This window comes from Zychaea mexicana, assembly GCF_025766255.1.
Source record: "Zychaea mexicana strain RSA 1403 chromosome Unknown BDB00scaffold_25, whole genome shotgun sequence".
Classification (NCBI taxonomy): domain Eukaryota; kingdom Fungi; phylum Mucoromycota; class Mucoromycetes; order Mucorales; family Lichtheimiaceae; genus Zychaea; species Zychaea mexicana.
In genome coordinates, this window is record NW_026516688.1 from 82,673 (window position 1) to 100,216 (window position 17,544).

The window sequence follows — 17,544 nt, forward strand, 5'->3', positions numbered from 1 at the left end:
AACTTCAGAACACTCTTCTTCTTTGCTATTTAATGCTGCATAGTGACGCTTAAAATTGGTTAGAAAAACATGTAAATAGTATTAATTACAAGTAGATTGCTGACTCTCTTCTCCGATGCAAAACGAGCAAAATAGTGGCGTGAGCAGTTGTTGTTGTTGTTGTCGTTGTTAAATGTTCTGTTTGCTTCTTGAGTTTCGTCGGCAGAGACCTTTCGGGCGATGAATCACCGTTGTTGTTGTTTGATGCTGTGATCATAAACATGGTAATATTATCCACTTAGGAACCGCTGTCCCGCACTTACTTTTGAGCGTGCGCGGACTTGTGCACCCCTTCATCCATGGTAAGCTTATTATCTTTCGTTACCATTTGTTTGTTTGCTACACACACAGAGAATGTGGCACCAATGCTAATGGACGTTGACACTGCTGCTGTTGTTGTTGTTATTATTATTGTTGGATAGGGTGGAAAATGCTAGATTTAGACCCATGTTTCGTGAACAAAAATAGGATGGATGTTCTTGTAATTGACATGTTAAATATACACACCACATGGTTTTTGCCATTCTGTGTAAGCCAACTTTAGTTTTTGTTTTTGGTTCTTAAGTGGCCTACGTCCCGCTCTATAATCAGCACATTGTTATTCCGCTCATGTCGCATGTATGACCTACAGTGGTAGTCGCTGTAGTTGCCTGGAGCTGTCATACGAAGCATGAGGTATCATATGACCGAGTAAGCTGATCTTTGTAATAAAGCTGTTGCATTTCTTCACAAGTCAATGATTGCTTGGACTTATTTCTTACTTGTCACCCTTGCATGTCTTTATCTTGTATCAAGGGTGGCAATATGTCAGGAAAAGAGTGCCACAAAAAACGATCGCCTCTTTCTCCTTTTTTTTTTCTTTCGTTTCTTTTCAATGCCCCCCCAAAATCCCTTCCGCCAGAAATAGAATTATGTTTTAACTGTTATTAATAATGCATCACTTATGTACACAATGTAAAAGCACATCATGTGTCATATACAACAACAATGACATCTCTTAGTAGCAGTCTGTAATTTCAAACATAAACATACGCGTACAATCCATATCTATTGAAACGTTGTGGTGGTGGCAATGAACGACCTGCTGGTATGCTCATATCATACGTGGATGAAAAGACATAGTATGTAGCCAGCAAAGCGGGACGTTATACTTGGAAGAAGTCGTTGTGCTGCCATTATGACTTGATAATAACAAAGCACACTTGGAAGGGCTGATCGTCATAATCTGATAAGCCCTTTTTACTTCAAAATAGATGACTCTCTCACGTCTTGCTCGTCAAAAAACCATCCATTGATGCCTCGTAGGCACCCAGAATACCAGCTTGAAGACAGCCAGAGCAATGTGTGACAGAGCAGAGCATAACTGTGTATAAATAGGTCGAGTACAACAGCGCAATGCACAGAAGACAAATGCAATGTGTAGCCTTACTACACGTACCAGTATCCTAGCTGCAACAAGCTGCCATGACTACACTCTGTGATTCGTGGCAATACCACGATAGCTAAGCAACAAGATATTGAGACAGCTGTCCTCTACCACATACTATACTGGTCTTCTCGACGACGATGATGGGTGAGGATGATGACCCTGAAAGGCAAGCAGCTTGGGGATTTACCTTGTTTTCATAATGCATATAAGCATCCGCCCGCTCTTTCCAAAAGCGGAAATGCAAAACTTTTTTTTTAAGCAAAAAAAAAAAAAGCTGTGTTCCTTGTTGACGACGATCTATCCTCGTTCTTTTTTTCTCGGAAAAAAAAACCATGCCTGAAGCTGCACCTGTTGAACAACCTTCCATTGACATGGAGGCATTGTCACAAAAGAAACCCGAAGAAACCTCGTTTTCTGAACTGGTATTGTATTATTTTCATTTTTTTTGCATTGTTTTTTAAAGCGTTCTTTGGGGTTTTTTATATATACTGACTTGATTACGGTCGTGTAGGGAATCATTCCTCAACTGAGTGAAGCTTGTGAAAAGTTGAATTTCAAACACCCAACCGAGATTCAAAAGGAATCGGTCCCATGGGCATTGGAAGGTCGAGACATTATTGGTTTGGCCCAGACTGGTTCTGGTAAAACTGCAGCATTTGCTTTGCCAATCATTCAAAAGCTTTGGGACAACCCGCAAGCCTTTTTCGCCTGTGTCATGGCACCCACCAGGTAAGAAAGAATGCTTTTCTCTCTGTAGTAGTCGGCATAGACGGATAAAACTTACGCATAATCTCTTCCTCCGCCATTGTTTTATGTACACAGAGAATTAGCATACCAGATCTCAGAGACGTTTGAAGCGCTTGGATCCATCATTGGCGTCCGCTGCGCCGTCATTGTCGGTGGTATGGACATGATGACCCAATCCATCGCTCTTTCGAAACGCCCACACATTATTGTCTGTACACCCGGTCGTCTCCAGGATCATCTCGAGAACACAAAAGGATTCAACCTGCGCAGCCTCAAGTATCTTGTCATGGATGAAGCCGATCGATTGCTGGACATGGATTTCGGTCCCAAAATTGACCAGATCCTCAAAGTGATTCCCCGCGAACGCAACACATTTCTGTTCTCGGCGACCATGACGACCAAGGTCGCCAAGCTTCAGCGTGCCAGTTTGTCGAAACCTGTCAAGGTCGAAGTCGCCACGAAATACTCGACTGTCAAGTCCCTGTTGCAGTACTACATGTTCTTCCCATTGGCTCACAAGGATTGGTATTTGGTCTATTTGCTGAATGAGCTGGCCGGTAACTCGACAATTATCTTCACGCGCACTTGCAACGACACCCAAAAGATTGCCTACATGCTGCGAAATTTGGGTATGGGTGCAGTATGTTTACATGGTCAGATGCAGCAGAAACAACGTCTTGGTGCATTGAATCACTTTAAGGCTGGCTCAAAGAGCATTCTTGTCGCTACTGATGTAGCAAGCAGGTAAGTTATCGAGACTCTTTATTTCCATTATACATTGAGGGCAACTTTTTTTCTCTAAACAAGTGTTATACAGAGGTCTTGATATTCCTTCCGTCGATATTGTCATCAACTATGACGCTCCCCTATCCTCCAAAGATTATATCCATCGTGTCGGTCGTACAGCCCGTGCAGGTCGATCCGGCAAATCCATCACTTTTGTCACCCAATACGACGTCGAATTGATTCAGCGCATCGAAAAGGATTTGGACCGTAAGCTCGACGAGTTCCCTAATGTCGATAAGAATGATGTCATGCTGCTTCAGGAACGTGTCAGTGACGCCCAGCGTATGGCCACACTGGAACTCAAAGAAAAGGGTGGTGCACGAGGCTCCAAACGCGGACGTCGAGATGGTGACGATGATGGTGAAGATCGTGAGGAGAAGATTGGCTTACCGATAAAGAAAGGCAAGGGTGGCGGCAACAAGCGAAGACGATAAACGATACAAACCGGGAGGTTTTAAAATCAAACATTTCACTACATTTATTTTTTTTTGTACATACAATTTTATTTTATACTATGCATCCCATCAATTATACAAGTTTACATTTTAAAAAAAAGAGCTCGTTACTGCTATTACTACTACTACTACTATGATAATGAAAGGGTTGGAGGAGACAAGCAAATCACGGTGGATGGTTGAACAGGCGACAACAAACCAAGACCAACAAGCAATTGCAAAAAGCTGACAAACGCAAACAAAAGCATGATTGAACTATACAAGAACTCGAGACGATTGCTTTTCATAAACGCCCATATCTCCCGAAAAAATGAACGCTTGGTATGACGATCATAGCTGTGTTTGAGTTCGCGCAATGCGGCGCATGTGGCCTTACTTCTTTTCATGGATACGTTCGTGTACAGGCCCGATTCGTAGCTGTACGCTTCCAATATGACATGGTCGTTCCACCAGACATACGTGATCTGCAAGTTTTCGGGAATAATACCTGTAGCCATGGCCACGTCAAACGATTGCTTATCCGGAATAAGCCTCGCCAGCTTTAACAGCGCGTCTGCATGGTAACCTCTAAAACTGGAATGCTTTGGAAAATTAAAGTCGCGGTATCGAAGGTCGACGGGCGAGATTATCTGGATATCGACGCTTTTCCTTGGACAATAGGTTCGGATGCCTCCGTCTTTTATCAAGCATGGAATCGGTCGGATGCTGAACCCGGCACAGTGGAGCTGGTACAACGATGGTATGTCCATGTCAAGATCTTGTAAATTACCGTCTTTGAGCAAAGGGGGTGCTTGATGGTGATCATTATTGCATTCCCAGCTAAAAGTACCATGGAACTCTCCAAACTAATTAGAAACAATAGATGCGATTCAAATTCCGGTTATTAGTGTTTATGGATGATGGCTTGGAGTATAATAATGCACACCATATACGAGACAAGATCTGAAAAGTAATCGAGACCCAAACGTGCACGGCGCGAATGCTGTGCGGCACCGGATAGTACGAGCATCATCTGATACAACGTGTCGTAAGGTGCAATGGGCCGTTTCGAGTTTACGTCCAACTGGTTGTATATGAGCTCAAATAATGGATCGAGTGGGAACTGTGTCATGTCCCCTGCCAGACGCACTGCAACTGGTTTCTCTTCCATAGATGCACATTGGATAAGATCATTAAAGTTTGTAACTTTAAAGCAGTTGTCGTATTTGGGCTCGATGTCCGCATAAATCGTTGTCGTCGTCGTCGGGTAGGAGTGGTAGTACTGCTCATATACTTTGTGGTGTTTGCTCGCATAATACAGCAGGTCTTCCACGACGTCTTTGAACTCTTGCGCACGCTGTTCACACAGCAAGTGAATGTTGGAACGACACGTTGATTTGATGGCAGTGGGCGAGACCGCTAGATTGTATGAAAGCACGTTTGGGTGGAAGTATAACATGGCTTTTCGACAGGTTGGATTTTTGAGTTTTCCGATGGCGATTGTATTGGCAAATCTCATCATGGCTGTATGGACGGGTTGCTGGTCTTGTGTATAAAAGAGAATCAGAAAGAGAGAAAGAAATGGTGTTGAATAGGATGATCCGGTGGATGTTTAACAGTAACAATAAGGCCACCTGTCCAATCAGGTAATTAAAGCTGCGTGCGCCTCAAAATTGCATAGTATGTATGCACAACCACCAAGCGTTTTTTCACACCATCTAGCTAGCTATAATGTAAGGCTTCGCCAAAAAGCTAAACCAATCATGGAACACAGACAGTGATTCACCACAGTTTCTCCTATACGATGTAAAAGTCATTTATACAACACCCTTCAAGCAGCATGTCCAGTATTACAGACATCAACAAGTCGATCATTTGGACATAGTAAAACATACACGGACAACGAGGAGATTTGGTACGGTTATTGAAACATTACATATGCCGAGCTATCGGACAACGGAAGGTCACTGTCAGACTTGGAACTACAAATTTGTCATCAAGTGTCGGATCGATACTTGCAATCATATATAAAACATTGTGCGTATAACTGAAAAATAAGTATTACAGTAGTAAAGTGCAGAGAACAGCACGTAATACGAGATTAAGGACGTTGAATAACATAGGAAAGTGTAACGCAAAAGGGGAGGCACCAAGAAGATGTTAGCTCGACAGCAACCACATCATAAAACCCGGCAAGTACACACAATAACAGCAGCTATACACCCTCGTGGTGAATATATAGTACGAGACAGCACCTTTTGAAAACTGTCACGACAGAAAGATATAATCGATAAAGCAAACATTCGAATCGAATTCCAACCACATGACCAACAACAACGAACCATGTAGCAGCGTCAAACGATGGCCTGCATATTTCTCAAAAAGCTTGCACTGAGAATCGTAAAAAAGAGTAGCAGAAAACAACAGCACGAACCGTGTTCGTTATATAATCATTGGTGTCTGAATCTAATTCAGAGTGAGCCAAAGGCAACTGCTGCCGAAAGGAAGAAGATCATCAAAAATTCACAATAACGTAGTACCAAGTATCCTATCCAAAACGGAGATGGCTTTTTCATGTTATCCAGAATAACAGCATGACATCGAGAACAACTTGGTCCCCTAAAGAAAAAGTCAACTATCAACAATAGAGTAAGCAAATGATCAAGGATGTTTTGGAGCATGAGCTGCTTATACTACTGACATTCATAGCGGACATTAACTCAATATGTAAATGAACGAGAACTGTCACGGCCGAACGAAGCAATGGAAAAAAAAAGGTTTTCATCACCGCAAAATAGAATCTAATGATCACTTGTCATTAGTAAGTGGTACTACCCATCAACGCTATTAGCAACAAGCTTTTCATTCTTGACCGATTCATTCAGGAGAGATAGTAAACCGTGTCTTTGTATCATTATCGACACTTTTAAATATGTGCTCTCTTCAAAACGAATAGTAACTGCTTTAATATATGGTGAATAATGGTTTCCGTATTTATTAAAGCCGTACATGGAGTCGCATGATGATGCTTAAAACAATCGATATCATAGTCGGAAGAATAGAGTGTTTGAAAATCTCCGCGATGCCCATACTCTGGGGAAAGAGTCAGAGTTTGCTATGATATGAATAATAGTTTTCTGCTAAAGATCCAGATAGGCAGCTTTAGAAAGTGTAGTATTTAGATTTCCACTTCATGTAAAGGAAAAGGCTAGGAAGAGCAGCTTGAGAAACATGTTGTCAGCAGCAATAAATAGAGAGATAACGTGAAATCATGCTCTTTCGTGGTACAAGATCAAATTGTTCCCAGGCTGACGGTGGGTTTGCACCAGTAAAATTGATTCTTGCACCTAATCACTCAGTGTCTTCACCTGCTTTTCATATGCAACTGCCCCGAACCACATCGTACGCCATAGAAGCTCGCATCCAAGGCATATACAAACATGCAGAATGTTCCCTCCTTTTCCCTTGCTCTTCCCAACTCTCTTACACACACACACACTGTCTTTTGTAAATAGTCACCGGTTACCACCACTATACCATTCCCATGTATGAACCTACTACAACACGATCTACTATCGGCTTTATGGATGCGCTTCCATTTGACATTGTCAGCGAAATCTTTTCATACCTAACACAAGATGACTGCATCAAAAGCATGTCAGTTTCCAAATCGTGGTACGAACGCGTTCCAATCTACTGCACACACTTGTGGCGAACAGTTGAACTGCTGCCTGGTGACCGTCACAAGCGGTTAAAGAACCAGCGGTTCCTGCAATGTCTGGGTCCTCACGTCCGCAAAGCTGTTTTATCTGCATCTAGCAGAGACGAACTTTCCATGTTCCTTGCTACCCTGCTTGAATATACATGCGATATCCAGTCCATAGGTAACAAAAAATAGGAATTGGAAAAAATTGCTCTTGGTTCATGCATATATATTCTGACAGGACTTGAATACATTAGTTTTCCGACGTTGCAATGTGGTCCACCAAGACGTTTACCAAGTAGCATTACAACCCTTTTCAAGCACGCTACGAGAACTTTCCTTTGAAGATCATCCCTATCGGCTGTCGCCAATACATATGATGGCGTCGTGCCCCAATCTTACACATTATACCTACCATTTCAGCGACCGTCCTGACTACCATACCTATTCGCGCGTATCATCCAAACTACTTCCAGATACTCTTCAGTTATCCATCAAATACCTCTGCCTCAACACTGGCTCATACAGTGACTTTAGACTTGGTGCGATCCTACAGCATTGTCCACAGCTCAGATGTCTTGTCGTCAACCAATCCGTACCCACAACGTTCGATCTCGACATGTGCTCACGCTTGTGTCCAGAATTAGAATGTCTCGGATTCCATGGCGCTGTCGTTTCACAGCAACAAGGGGCAAATTGGGAAGCATATGCACGACGGTGTGGCACAAGACGATCCAGGGGTCTGCGCCATTTCATCTCGGCCGAGATTGGCGGATATGGAGCAAGACAGATGGTCCCATTCCTCAAAAAGCATCAGGATACCCTCAAAAGTGTACGCATTGCAGGCAATTACAGAATTTATGATGAGGAAGAAAAGAGCTGGTCAGGTTTACAGGCGATACTTGCGGAACATTTGGAGTCGGTCCATCTGACAGGGGTCGTGTTGCCGAACCAGCCTCTGGGTACATTTTTGCGACGGTCCGAGGCGTTGAACCAAGTCGTGCTAGATTATGAACAGACGGATTTCGATGACGATGTGGCAGACGCACTTGCAGCATTGCCGCGGCTACGCAAACTGGCTGTTAACGTGAAAAAACCAAGCGTTCTCACGACCTGGGCGTCCAACAATACGACTCTACTTGGATTCAAACGCTTATTGGCTGCACCGAACCGGTTGAAAGAATTATCGTTCGGAGGAAATGTGCTGGTAGATGACGAAATTATTGACGGACTCAAGGATCTAACAAGCCTGCGACGACTCGAACTCGACCATTCAGAGTGCTATGGTACCTCGACCTTGTCTGCAGAAGGCATATTCAGCTTGGCGAACTGCAAAAGCGGCAGTGCACTCCAGTCTTTGACATTACGAAATGTCAGCAACCTTACGGATGACACGCTCCTGAGCCTCAGTGCGAGCATGGGAAGCTTGAAACGACTGGTGCTGTCTGGATGTAACGGTATTACCAAAACTGGTTTGTCCATGTTGATCGATAATAATCAAACAACCATCCAAGAGCTACTTGTCAGTGATTGTACTTTGGTTTCTGAAAATTCAACCTTGAATCTAAAGAATGGCAAACTGACTATCTCATACAATAAATAAATGAAAAATACCATCTATTACTTATTCAAAAGGAGAAAAGTAGCTATTGCATTGCATCTTTTCTACAGCTTTTTTTTGTGCTTGGCTCCAGTATTGTATAACTCATTTAGCAAGAAAAGGTGCTGCAAATCGAATTGTGGATAAAGAATCGTCGCGGTGGAATATAGTCAAGTACTCATCTTGCGAGAACGATATGAATGGCAAACACGTGGATATGCACATCGATGATTGTATATACAACGATCTCGGTAATAAGCACCCGAGGATCGGAATACGATTCATGTTTAACCATAATCCAAATTCTATGCAAATTACCTACAGTAATTATAAATGCGCTTTGCCCAAAAGGAGCACGTATATAGTAATTTCATGCAGTTACTATAAAACACCATGTGTACCTGCAAGACTGCTGCAAGTATAAAACACGGTCGCGGATATCAAATACTAAATGGAAGAATATGTGGCTGATAGTATAAATAAGTAGGTGGCCCTGATCATGGTTAAAAATAAAGCAGGCCAATTGTACGACGGATGACAATTACCCGGGTTTACAAGAGAGCTGTCTTCTGGTTGTTTTCTTTTTCTCTTTTACTAGCTTTTAAGAACAACTTGATTATAACATGTGATGACCGTACAACTATTCCATATGCAACTCACGCATACACGGACAATTGACGTTTTATTGCAAGGTAGAGTGTTACTTGAAACAAATAGCAATAAGTCCTGTCCGAAAGAAAATTCAGCGAGCGTTCGGCGTTGCAAAGGTCAGATTAAACTTTTTTTTTTACTTCTTTAACCAAAATAGAACAAAGATGTCGGAAGATACAGCAGCCACGTGGTATGTGTTTTCTTGAGAGGTTATATTTACAGGCCAACGAAGGGAATGGGAAGTAGTATAGATGATGAGAGAAAAAGAAATTAATGTGGGGTATCGATTGCGTAATAATGTAATTGTATTATGTGGATGCTGCTACTCTATAGCGCAACATAGCAAGGGGTGTATCATCGTCGTCGTCTTCATTTCGAAACTCTTGACGTAGTCTCTTGAGCATGTTTCTCAGGTGCACAGTGTCTCGTAGCTTATTGGAACTGTGCTGTTGCCGCAGTTTGATACGGGTTGCAAAAAGAATACGCTCTTGTTCTTGCCATGACAACAATGTTGCATGTGGGATAGTGTGGTCGCGACGATATTGATGATGATGATGATGATGATGGTATTTGTTTGATGAGGAGGAGGATGAAGACACCGTGGGCGATGGTGATGTGATGGTAGCAGCTACGGTTCTGGCCGAGAGAAGTTTTGACCACAGATTATCCAACATGTTTTTCCGGCCGAGTAATACGTTGTGGAAGAAAAGAGCAAGAAAGAAGTGAAATGTAAAGAAAAAGCGATATAAGAACAAGTAAGCGGAGGCTGGCAGAACTTTTTTACATGCACGCTTTTATGAGAATTACAAGGAAGAAGCCAGAAATGGTAATTCCCAATGTTTTTGCAGTCCGAGGCAAGGCCTCCAAAAGAGCCACAGTTCCTTTTCCTGACCATTCCGTTTATATATCCCATTTCTACATAAATGTCAACCAAGGCTAAATTGACATTGGGTGCATCGGTTGTCTTCTGCTGCGGCACCGTTTATGGTGTCCATTATTTGCAGCGCTTCGAGAAGGAGGTAATGGCTTACACTTTTGACGTGCAACAGCACGCATGTCTGTTGGACTGTGAATGGCGTAGCTTACACTATTTACACATTGTGTAGCTGATGCGACAAGGGCTGGAAAAGGACGATGAGCGACGACAGAAGTTACAGCAACGGGAAGAAAATATGCGCGAATTGGAAGAGCAGCAGGCATTACATAAGGAGCTATTAAAAACACAAAAAGTATCCAACGCACCCTCTAGTGAACCAGCATCTGACGATGATTAATTATTACTTGGACACAATACACACACACACACGTCATTTATATTTATCATTGGATTAAAGAGGTTGGATGGTGAACAAAAAAAAGCTCATTTATTAAAAAAACTTTTTTTTACAAGAAAGATGCCAGTGTATCTTTGCCTTTAGGCAGATTCACCCTAAGGAACGGAAACCATTTGGATCAGTCATCCCATCCGTATAAGCCACCGACGCAACCCAACCCATACACTTTAAATCAACTTACCTGCTTGAAGACATAGGTCAAGTGGCACTTGCCACAGTACTGGCGGTCCTTGTGCCAGGCCATGAAGACACCAGCACCACAGGTGGCGTTGGGGCACTCACGTCGGAGACGGGTGATCTTGCCAGACTCGTCAACCTTGTAGAACTTCAAGATAGCGAGCTTGACCTTCTTGTGCTTGTGCTTGATCTTCTTGGGGGTGGTGTAGGTTTTCTTCTTCTTCTTCTTACCACCACCCAAAAGCTCGGCGTTCAAGTGGAGAGTGTTGTTGCTCTCGACACCGTAGACCGAAAGCTCACCATCGACCAAGTTCTTGCCGGCGAACGACAAAAGCTGAGCTTCGGCGGGAATGCCTGAATTACACCATTAAAGTTTTGTGTTAATTCACACATTCCAAACTGTTTACACCCCTTCAGAATATTATTCTAAAAAGCGCAATGGTTTACCTTCACGCTCGGCGATCATGTTCTTGACGGCGGCGACGGAGGACGAGCCGGTAACGTCCAAAGCGACGGTGTTGCCTTGCAGAGACTTGACAAAGATTTGCATCTTGAAATTTCAAATCAGATAACTCGATTATTTTCCCACTGGGACGCGAAAAAGAATCTGTGTCATATACAGCAAAAAAAACTCTGACCGTCAGTAATGTTGCGCTTACGCCAAACCATTACAGTCGAGTTGCGAGTTATAGGATACCGTACCTTCCTTATTATCTGGAAAAGAGAAGGGAATCAAAACTGCCAACGCCACTCACAGTTTTATGTTGAGAAAAAAAATTTTTTTTGAACACCGTGATTACTCCGACTACTTTGTTGGCTGTGGGCAGGACGTTTGGTTGCTACTGTATGACAACCAAGGTTACTACTACCTTCATCAGTATGTAGAATGCCGTCCCTATTATACATACTACTCAAAATGCCTTGTTTTATAGATTGTTGTATAGATATATTGTTTAATGTGTTTTTCCTACTTTGTGTAGGGCAGAGTATCCAACATCTTGATATTCACAACCAAAACTCATAAGCAGCCATGCATGCATTTCTTGTTGTACATATGTTAGTGGAGTGGTGTGGATATCCCCTCGACGAAGACAAGAGCTAGACACGTTTTTGTGCAATAGAAATGTTGTCAATTTAATCGTTGGCGCACAAGCCAATTCAACATCAGCTGTCTCTAGGCTCAAATAATCTCTGACTGTGGTTCCCTTCTTTCCTCTGGCAATATATATGGCAACGATACTGTGGATGATAACACTTTCTACATTGCGTTTTTTATGGAAAAAAAAAAGATGCACAGTAAATGATGATACAACGAAATGTATCGTAATTTAATACGGGAGTATATGGAAAAGAAAAAATGGCACCCAAGATTATAAACGGGAAGAAATATATGTAAGCTGTGTCATGTATATGACAGCCAGAAGTACGAGGTATGAAATCATGAATTTACTCTCTATCACACTAGACAATCCGTCTCAAATTATTTTTGACTTAATATCATCCATTACAGTCCAAGAGTCTTCATTGCGTTTTGTCGGACGATGTCATTATATCGCTCGCGATCCGTTCGCCAGATTTTCTAGATAAATTGGATAAATGTGTGAGCACTCAATAACAACAAACATAGAATACAATATGGTTTTTGAGCAAAAAAGAGGATGAAGGTACTCACACAGGCATCCACATTAGCACCACTTTCGTCATTAGGTTCTATACAACATTCATATCAGCATACTGAGTTTCTACAAGAGCAAAAGCAGATGATTATGTAGACGACTAACCGGCCAACATGCTCACGACACTTAGCAGAATCTTTTCCACACTTTGTACCGGGCTCCAACGTTCTGAGCTGCTTTCGTACATGTTGGGATCGTCTCCTGGAGGATGTAAGATGGAAATGCACACGGTACCGTTGGCGTATACGTTGGGATGGAAAAAGTCGCAGGTGAATTTCATGGTCGGAGGACTCAATGGATAGTCCTTGGGAAAGGTAAGCGTAGCAGGAAATAAACCACCTTCGAACGGGGTGCCTTCGGGTCCACTATGTGTTGTCAATAGGATGAGTTTATCCATATAAGCATGGATCGTTCCATATAAAGCTCTTTTCGTTTTACATATATTTTTATCCTCTCCCTTAACAGCCATAGTCATTGATAAAGTAATATAACGTACGCGATAAGAGCCTCCCATTCAAAAAAGTTGTTTTCGTCAACTGGACCTGTGGAATATTGAAAAAAAGGGCAGCGAGATTGTAAATATTTCGAATTCACAGTGTGTTGAGCGTAAACGTCCCAAGTCGGTGTGTGAGAGTGTTACCTGCGGTAATGCCTTCAGGAGCGTTCAAGGTCAACTCTACATGCACCCAATCGATTAACAATCCACATTGCTAGAAGATCATGACAGCAAAAAAATGGAAATAGCAGCAAAATACCTCGGTATTCTGTCATGAGACGCTTTAATGCAGTAGATCCTGTGTTCCTGTTGCCGTACATTTTCTAAAGTAAAAGTATGTGCAAAGAAGCTCTCTATGTCGAGCGGACTTGACGAGGGAAGGGGAGGGCGTTGTTCAGGCAAATCATTCGCTGAGGAAAACAGGGGAATTGCCTTATTTAGAGCATGGAACTTCTTGAACAAAAGATATAGCGACGCTATGCACGTAATTGCTGTTGTCATGGTTTAGAATATTGTCCACACGAAAAAGAAAGAAACGACGATGGCTCCTTTGTTATCCAGTTGTGCATTTCACTATAACCTTCATACAGGTAATATTTTTGACAGCTAATCATATTAATGCACGCTATTCTTTATTAGCAGTTGTCAGTTTTTCGGGCAGGAACATCTATTAAACTGATCATAGAGTCGATTGACAAAAGTATCTCTTGTCGTGCAGATGATATTTCCAATTCTCATGCAACTTTTTGAAGTATTAACTTTGAAGAGTATTGTAATTTCTCTATTGTTTGCTTGTTATTTGTATGACTCAAGAAACCCCTCTCTTTTATGCATTCTTTCATTCTGTGTCTTATTATCTACTCGAAAGTATAGAAAAATTTACCCAATACCAAAGAGTAAGAATGGCTCGTAATCGGGTTACTGTACCGGTTAAAGAAAAGTCTACAACCCAATGTTCGCGCCAGTATGTGCCATTTGATCAGATAGTATGAAAGCGCATCATAAATGGCTTACGTTCTCTTATCTTTGAGTAAAAGTTGGGAACAAGAAGCGAAATAGCAAAGTTTACGTCCTTTATTAGAAGTGCACGACAACCGATGATACGTTCTCTACTTTTATTAGGATTGAAATCTTGTTCATGGCAGCGAAGTGATGGAACTGTACTTGCTGCTGCTACACTGTGAGACGTGGTAGTAGGGTGATCACCTCGTAAGATATAATCTACGCAAACGTTGGTAATCTGTTCTATGCTTGTTTTTCAAATGTTTATCAGCTTATTTATACTAATAGCACTACATACTACTCATGGCACCAGAGACGGTTTGCTGAAATCAGTGGATCTCACTTTTTTCGGTGTATTACATACATGCTGCACAATTCGATTTACGAGGCACTGAAAGCTTACTGTAGTGATTGTTAGTTGATAGAATTTAAAGTTGTCTTTACACATGTACAGAAACAATTCTGGTGTTGTTCTGACGAAAAAGCATCTTAGTTACTCGTGTTTCTTGAGGACCTGAGTAAGTGTAGTACAAGCATTGAAATAAGCTTTTCCCCATACATTGTATATCTTATTCAGCCTCAACAAGAAAGTATTTAGAAGAATACAAGATCGCTGCTCTTCGTTTACTCAGCCACTCTCCAGCTTCTATCATATGTATTGCACAAGAAGATTTTTTTGGTTGCCCCGTAATGATACAGTATAAGCTCTCGCGCGAAATGGCATCTAAAAAAGATGTGAGATGGTTACAGTCATATCACTTGCGAACCTCGTGTCGCATTTTGAGAATTGTAAAAAATAAAGCTTTGTACTCCTATGCTACAGTTTATAGTAGGTAGTACTCGAGCTGTAGCACTTGATGCGGCGATGGCATCATTATTTGACTTCACCTTAATATGTCATGCACGAAAAACCGGAACATCTGTGTAAAGTAGCGGACAAGACAGACATATGCATTCAGGTGCTGAAATACTTATTGTAGTGCTAAAACGTAACGCTGCATTTTGGAAAGGCTATGGTTTTTTCCCTAAAAAATGATGGCACAACAATGATGTTACGAAAACGTCGCCTGAGTGTTTCGTGTGCACTAGATCATTGTCATCATCATGAACATTCCCGTCAGTAGCGTGCAATTAGAATATAAAACTAATTGACTATTGTGCAACACCTGTTTTTTTATTAATGTAAAGAATAAAGTGATTATTATCAAGGGGGCTTATACTTTTCACATCTTCCTAATATCAAGATATTACTGTACAGACCCAGGCAACATTCATCAATGAGCCTTAAAGAAACTAACTGATGAGGAAACGGCTGTTACGCCACCAGGCGCAAAAGATAAAGGAGTGGAGAAAACACCCTGAAAATCACCGGATGATATGCATAATATAAACAACAACCAGCAATCTGAGAGAGCAAAATAATGCAGTTGAGTTACCATCCTTCTGCAAGCTGTTATCATGTACATGTCCGTATTTACATACATGTAGTTTATTGGAATCAGTCCACCCCACTTTTCCCATGTTCATCAACGTCATCATCACTGCTATATGCCATTTTCTTTGACAACTTTTATTTTTCGTCATTAGCTCGTTTAAGTTTGAAAAATAGAAAGCAACATTTCTGACACACATATCTCTTTTAAGCACATGTCTCTTAGCACTAGGTGACTCACCAAAAGATATGAACATTCACTATTTTTCTGAGTTCGTCCTAATTTAATAAAGGTGTAATTTCCGAGCTTTGAATTACTTGGCGCGCTTGCTATCGATATGCATGCATAAATTACTCGAGTAAAAATAAACAGAAATGTGTGTAGAGTGCATTTTATGGGGTTTATAGGAGGCGGTCAACTCTTGGGCTTGTTACCTATGCTTGGCTTGGACAGGCTGAGAAGATGCTGATGCCATCTTATTCAGCACCAAACTCATGGTACGATAACGCACCTCCATTGAATTTGCAGTAATACCATTTGCGTCAATCACACTCTCGATAAGCGCTTTTCCTTTTTTGAAAGATATAGAGACTAATATATAGAATGAGCTGTTTTAAAATTCGCATGATTGTTATTACATAGAAAGTACTGTATCTTTGTATGTTTGCTAAACAGCTTTAAAATAGGCAAATATTACAAAGGTAGTAAGGAGTATGATGCAATAATGTAAATGTAGACTTGCGCGCGTATATATAATGATAAGAAATATCTGAAAGAAAAGAAAAAAAAAGGGGGGGGGCGGGTGGGGAAGATGAAAAGAAAACAAGGAGGAGAACTTTTTTTTTGAATTACTTTTGGTGGTATGTATTCTCGGACATTGTGCCCTTGCGCGGTTCTTTGTGAGTCCTAGATCATTTCAATGTAGAAAAATGACGAGGAGCAGGTGGCGGTGGCTGTGACGAGCGATGATGAAGACGATTGTTGTGATACTGTTGCTGTTGCTGTTGTGTATATTGAGGGTGATGATGATGATGATGATGATGATGATGGTGTTCTTGTTCTGGAATGGTAGTAGTCAGACAGGAACACGAAGGATGCATTGATTGACGTTGGACACGCTTGGACAGCAATCGAATTTTCTCGCTAGACACAACTCGGTCCACCTTGGCCTGCAATTCTGGATCGAGTTTGTAGTGTTTACTGGTATGTCGCGCAGGAATTGGTAGCCCACAATCTAAGCTTGCTCGCACAGCCGGCTCTGCATGGTCTTCTTGTTGCAGCTTCGGTGAGGATGATGATTGCTGCACCCAGGACATGGTCCTGCGGTTTTCACATTTTTGAGGTAGTTCTGTAGTAGTAGTAGGTAAGTAGAGTGCTGATCTAGGTCGTCGATGTTTATTCAGCCATTGTTGGAGACTGGCCATGTTGGAATATGTACACGTTAAATAAACGAGATGAAGAGAGTGTCAAAGCGGATGTGAAATACCGAAAAAGAGAAAGAGAAGAAAAAAGAGTGGTGGCAACGGGTGTCCTTTTATATGCGTTCCTCTGATACATGCGTATTATGCTTATGCTGTTGTCTGAGAGAGGAGAAATGCTGAAGGAGTTGGGGGTGGGCGGGCAGAGGGGGTAGGAGGGAAAGAAGGAAACTGTTAAAAATAGCTCACCAATCGTGTGTGCTCCCTGCGCCTCAAAAAGCATTAGGCCCGAAGGGGATTTCACTCAAATCAGGTATGGTGTTGATGTCGCCCTACCTACCAAATCTTAATTCCTCATAGTGGCGCTGATGCATACGTACATCTGGCTTAATCATTCCATGACCAAGCTGTTACCTTTCAGGCTCTGAATGCCTCCCAACCATATGAATTTCAAGGATAAAACACGCCTACTCCAGGTCGATACCGCCTCATCCGGTTTTTGGTCGCGTGGCTGCATGATGTAATAGGACAGGAATGTATTCTTCCTCCGCCCGTGCTGGTATCTGGCAATATGTAGTAGTTTGTACAGCAATTTCTAGTTCCTGAACCGAACCACTGT

At 41.9% G+C, this 17,544-nt stretch overlaps 7 protein-coding genes across 7 annotated transcripts; 3 read left to right on the plus strand and 4 right to left on the minus strand.

Annotated features, from left to right (window-relative positions):
• Nucleotides 1–1,800: 1,800 nt before the first annotated feature.
• Nucleotides 1,801–3,435, plus strand: BDB00DRAFT_761309 (P-loop containing nucleoside triphosphate hydrolase protein; the record flags this gene model as incomplete). The annotated part of the gene is made up of 4 exons (XM_053119256.1): nt 1,801–1,890; nt 1,980–2,197; nt 2,291–2,959; nt 3,033–3,435. 4 exons carry the CDS (start codon nt 1,801–1,803, stop codon nt 3,433–3,435), a joined length of 1,380 nt encoding a protein of 459 aa, XP_052981008.1.
• Nucleotides 3,276–5,415, minus strand: BDB00DRAFT_287028 (uncharacterized protein). Its single transcript, XM_053116797.1, has 2 exons — nt 4,382–5,415; nt 3,276–4,301 (listed from the first exon to the last, which is right to left on the minus strand). Exons 1-2 carry the CDS (start codon nt 4,955–4,957, stop codon nt 3,588–3,590), a joined length of 1,290 nt encoding a protein of 429 aa, XP_052981009.1. The 5' UTR covers nt 4,958–5,415; the 3' UTR covers nt 3,276–3,587.
• A 1,318-nt stretch (nt 5,416–6,733) lies between these two features.
• Nucleotides 6,734–8,952, plus strand: BDB00DRAFT_927947 (uncharacterized protein). The gene is made up of 2 exons (XM_053128907.1): nt 6,734–7,319; nt 7,396–8,952. The coding sequence occupies exons 1-2, from the start codon at nt 6,980–6,982 to the stop codon at nt 8,739–8,741; spliced, it is 1,686 nt and encodes a 561-aa protein (XP_052981010.1). The 5' UTR covers nt 6,734–6,979; the 3' UTR covers nt 8,742–8,952.
• Nucleotides 8,953–10,321: 1,369 nt separating this feature from the next.
• BDB00DRAFT_727600 (uncharacterized protein) lies at nt 10,322–10,627 on the plus strand (the record flags this gene model as incomplete). Its single annotated transcript, XM_053118264.1, has 2 exons — nt 10,322–10,408; nt 10,496–10,627. Coding segments are annotated over 2 exons (219 nt in total), but the record flags the coding sequence as incomplete, so codon positions are not given.
• A 104-nt stretch (nt 10,628–10,731) lies between these two features.
• BDB00DRAFT_816909 (ribosomal protein S27a-domain-containing protein) lies at nt 10,732–11,657 on the minus strand. The gene is made up of 4 exons (XM_053123023.1): nt 11,603–11,657; nt 11,348–11,507; nt 10,905–11,254; nt 10,732–10,818 (listed from the first exon to the last, which is right to left on the minus strand). The coding sequence occupies exons 2-4, from the start codon at nt 11,448–11,450 to the stop codon at nt 10,804–10,806; spliced, it is 468 nt and encodes a 155-aa protein (XP_052981012.1). The 5' UTR covers nt 11,451–11,507; nt 11,603–11,657; the 3' UTR covers nt 10,732–10,803.
• Nucleotides 11,658–12,115: 458 nt separating this feature from the next.
• Nucleotides 12,116–13,446, minus strand: BDB00DRAFT_816911 (ubiquitin-conjugating enzyme E2). The gene is made up of 6 exons (XM_053123024.1): nt 13,332–13,446; nt 13,217–13,252; nt 13,073–13,118; nt 12,682–12,941; nt 12,573–12,610; nt 12,116–12,479 (listed from the first exon to the last, which is right to left on the minus strand). Exons 1-6 carry the CDS (start codon nt 13,390–13,392, stop codon nt 12,405–12,407), a joined length of 516 nt encoding a protein of 171 aa, XP_052981013.1. The 5' UTR covers nt 13,393–13,446; the 3' UTR covers nt 12,116–12,404.
• Nucleotides 13,447–16,418: 2,972 nt separating this feature from the next.
• BDB00DRAFT_786863 (uncharacterized protein) lies at nt 16,419–17,320 on the minus strand (the record flags this gene model as incomplete). Its single annotated transcript, XM_053120645.1, has 2 exons — nt 16,419–16,855; nt 17,266–17,320. The coding sequence occupies 2 exons, from the start codon at nt 17,318–17,320 to the stop codon at nt 16,419–16,421; spliced, it is 492 nt and encodes a 163-aa protein (XP_052981014.1).
• Between the last annotated feature and the right edge of the window lie 224 nt (nt 17,321–17,544).

What these genes read in the sequence shown, in the direction of transcription:
- BDB00DRAFT_816911 (XM_053123024.1), bottom strand. Translation starts at nt 13,392, where the DNA reads ATGTACGGCAACAGGAACACAGGATCTACTGCATTAAAGCGTCTCATG. An exon ending in TGTCGTGAGCATGTTGGCCG is followed by an intron (nt 12,611 to 12,681) that starts GTTAGTCGTCTA and finishes AATGTTGTATAG; the next exon opens with AACCTAATGACGAAAGTGGT. An exon ending in GTGCTAATGTGGATGCCTGT is followed by an intron (nt 12,480 to 12,572) that starts GTGAGTACCTTC and finishes CAATTTATCTAG; the next exon opens with AAAATCTGGCGAACGGATCG.
- BDB00DRAFT_816909 (XM_053123023.1), bottom strand. Translation starts at nt 11,450, where the DNA reads ATGCAAATCTTTGTCAAGTCTCTGCAAGGCAACACCGTCGCTTTGGAC. An exon ending in CATGATCGCCGAGCGTGAAG is followed by an intron (nt 11,255 to 11,347) that starts GTAAACCATTGC and finishes GGTGTAATTCAG; the next exon opens with GCATTCCCGCCGAAGCTCAG.
- BDB00DRAFT_927947 (XM_053128907.1), top strand. Translation starts at nt 6,980, where the DNA reads ATGTATGAACCTACTACAACACGATCTACTATCGGCTTTATGGATGCG. An exon ending in ATGCGATATCCAGTCCATAG is followed by an intron (nt 7,320 to 7,395) that starts GTAACAAAAAAT and finishes TGAATACATTAG; the next exon opens with TTTTCCGACGTTGCAATGTG.
- BDB00DRAFT_287028 (XM_053116797.1), bottom strand. Translation starts at nt 4,957, where the DNA reads ATGATGAGATTTGCCAATACAATCGCCATCGGAAAACTCAAAAATCCA. An exon ending in CAGATCTTGTCTCGTATATG is followed by an intron (nt 4,302 to 4,381) that starts GTGTGCATTATT and finishes GTTTCTAATTAG; the next exon opens with TTTGGAGAGTTCCATGGTAC.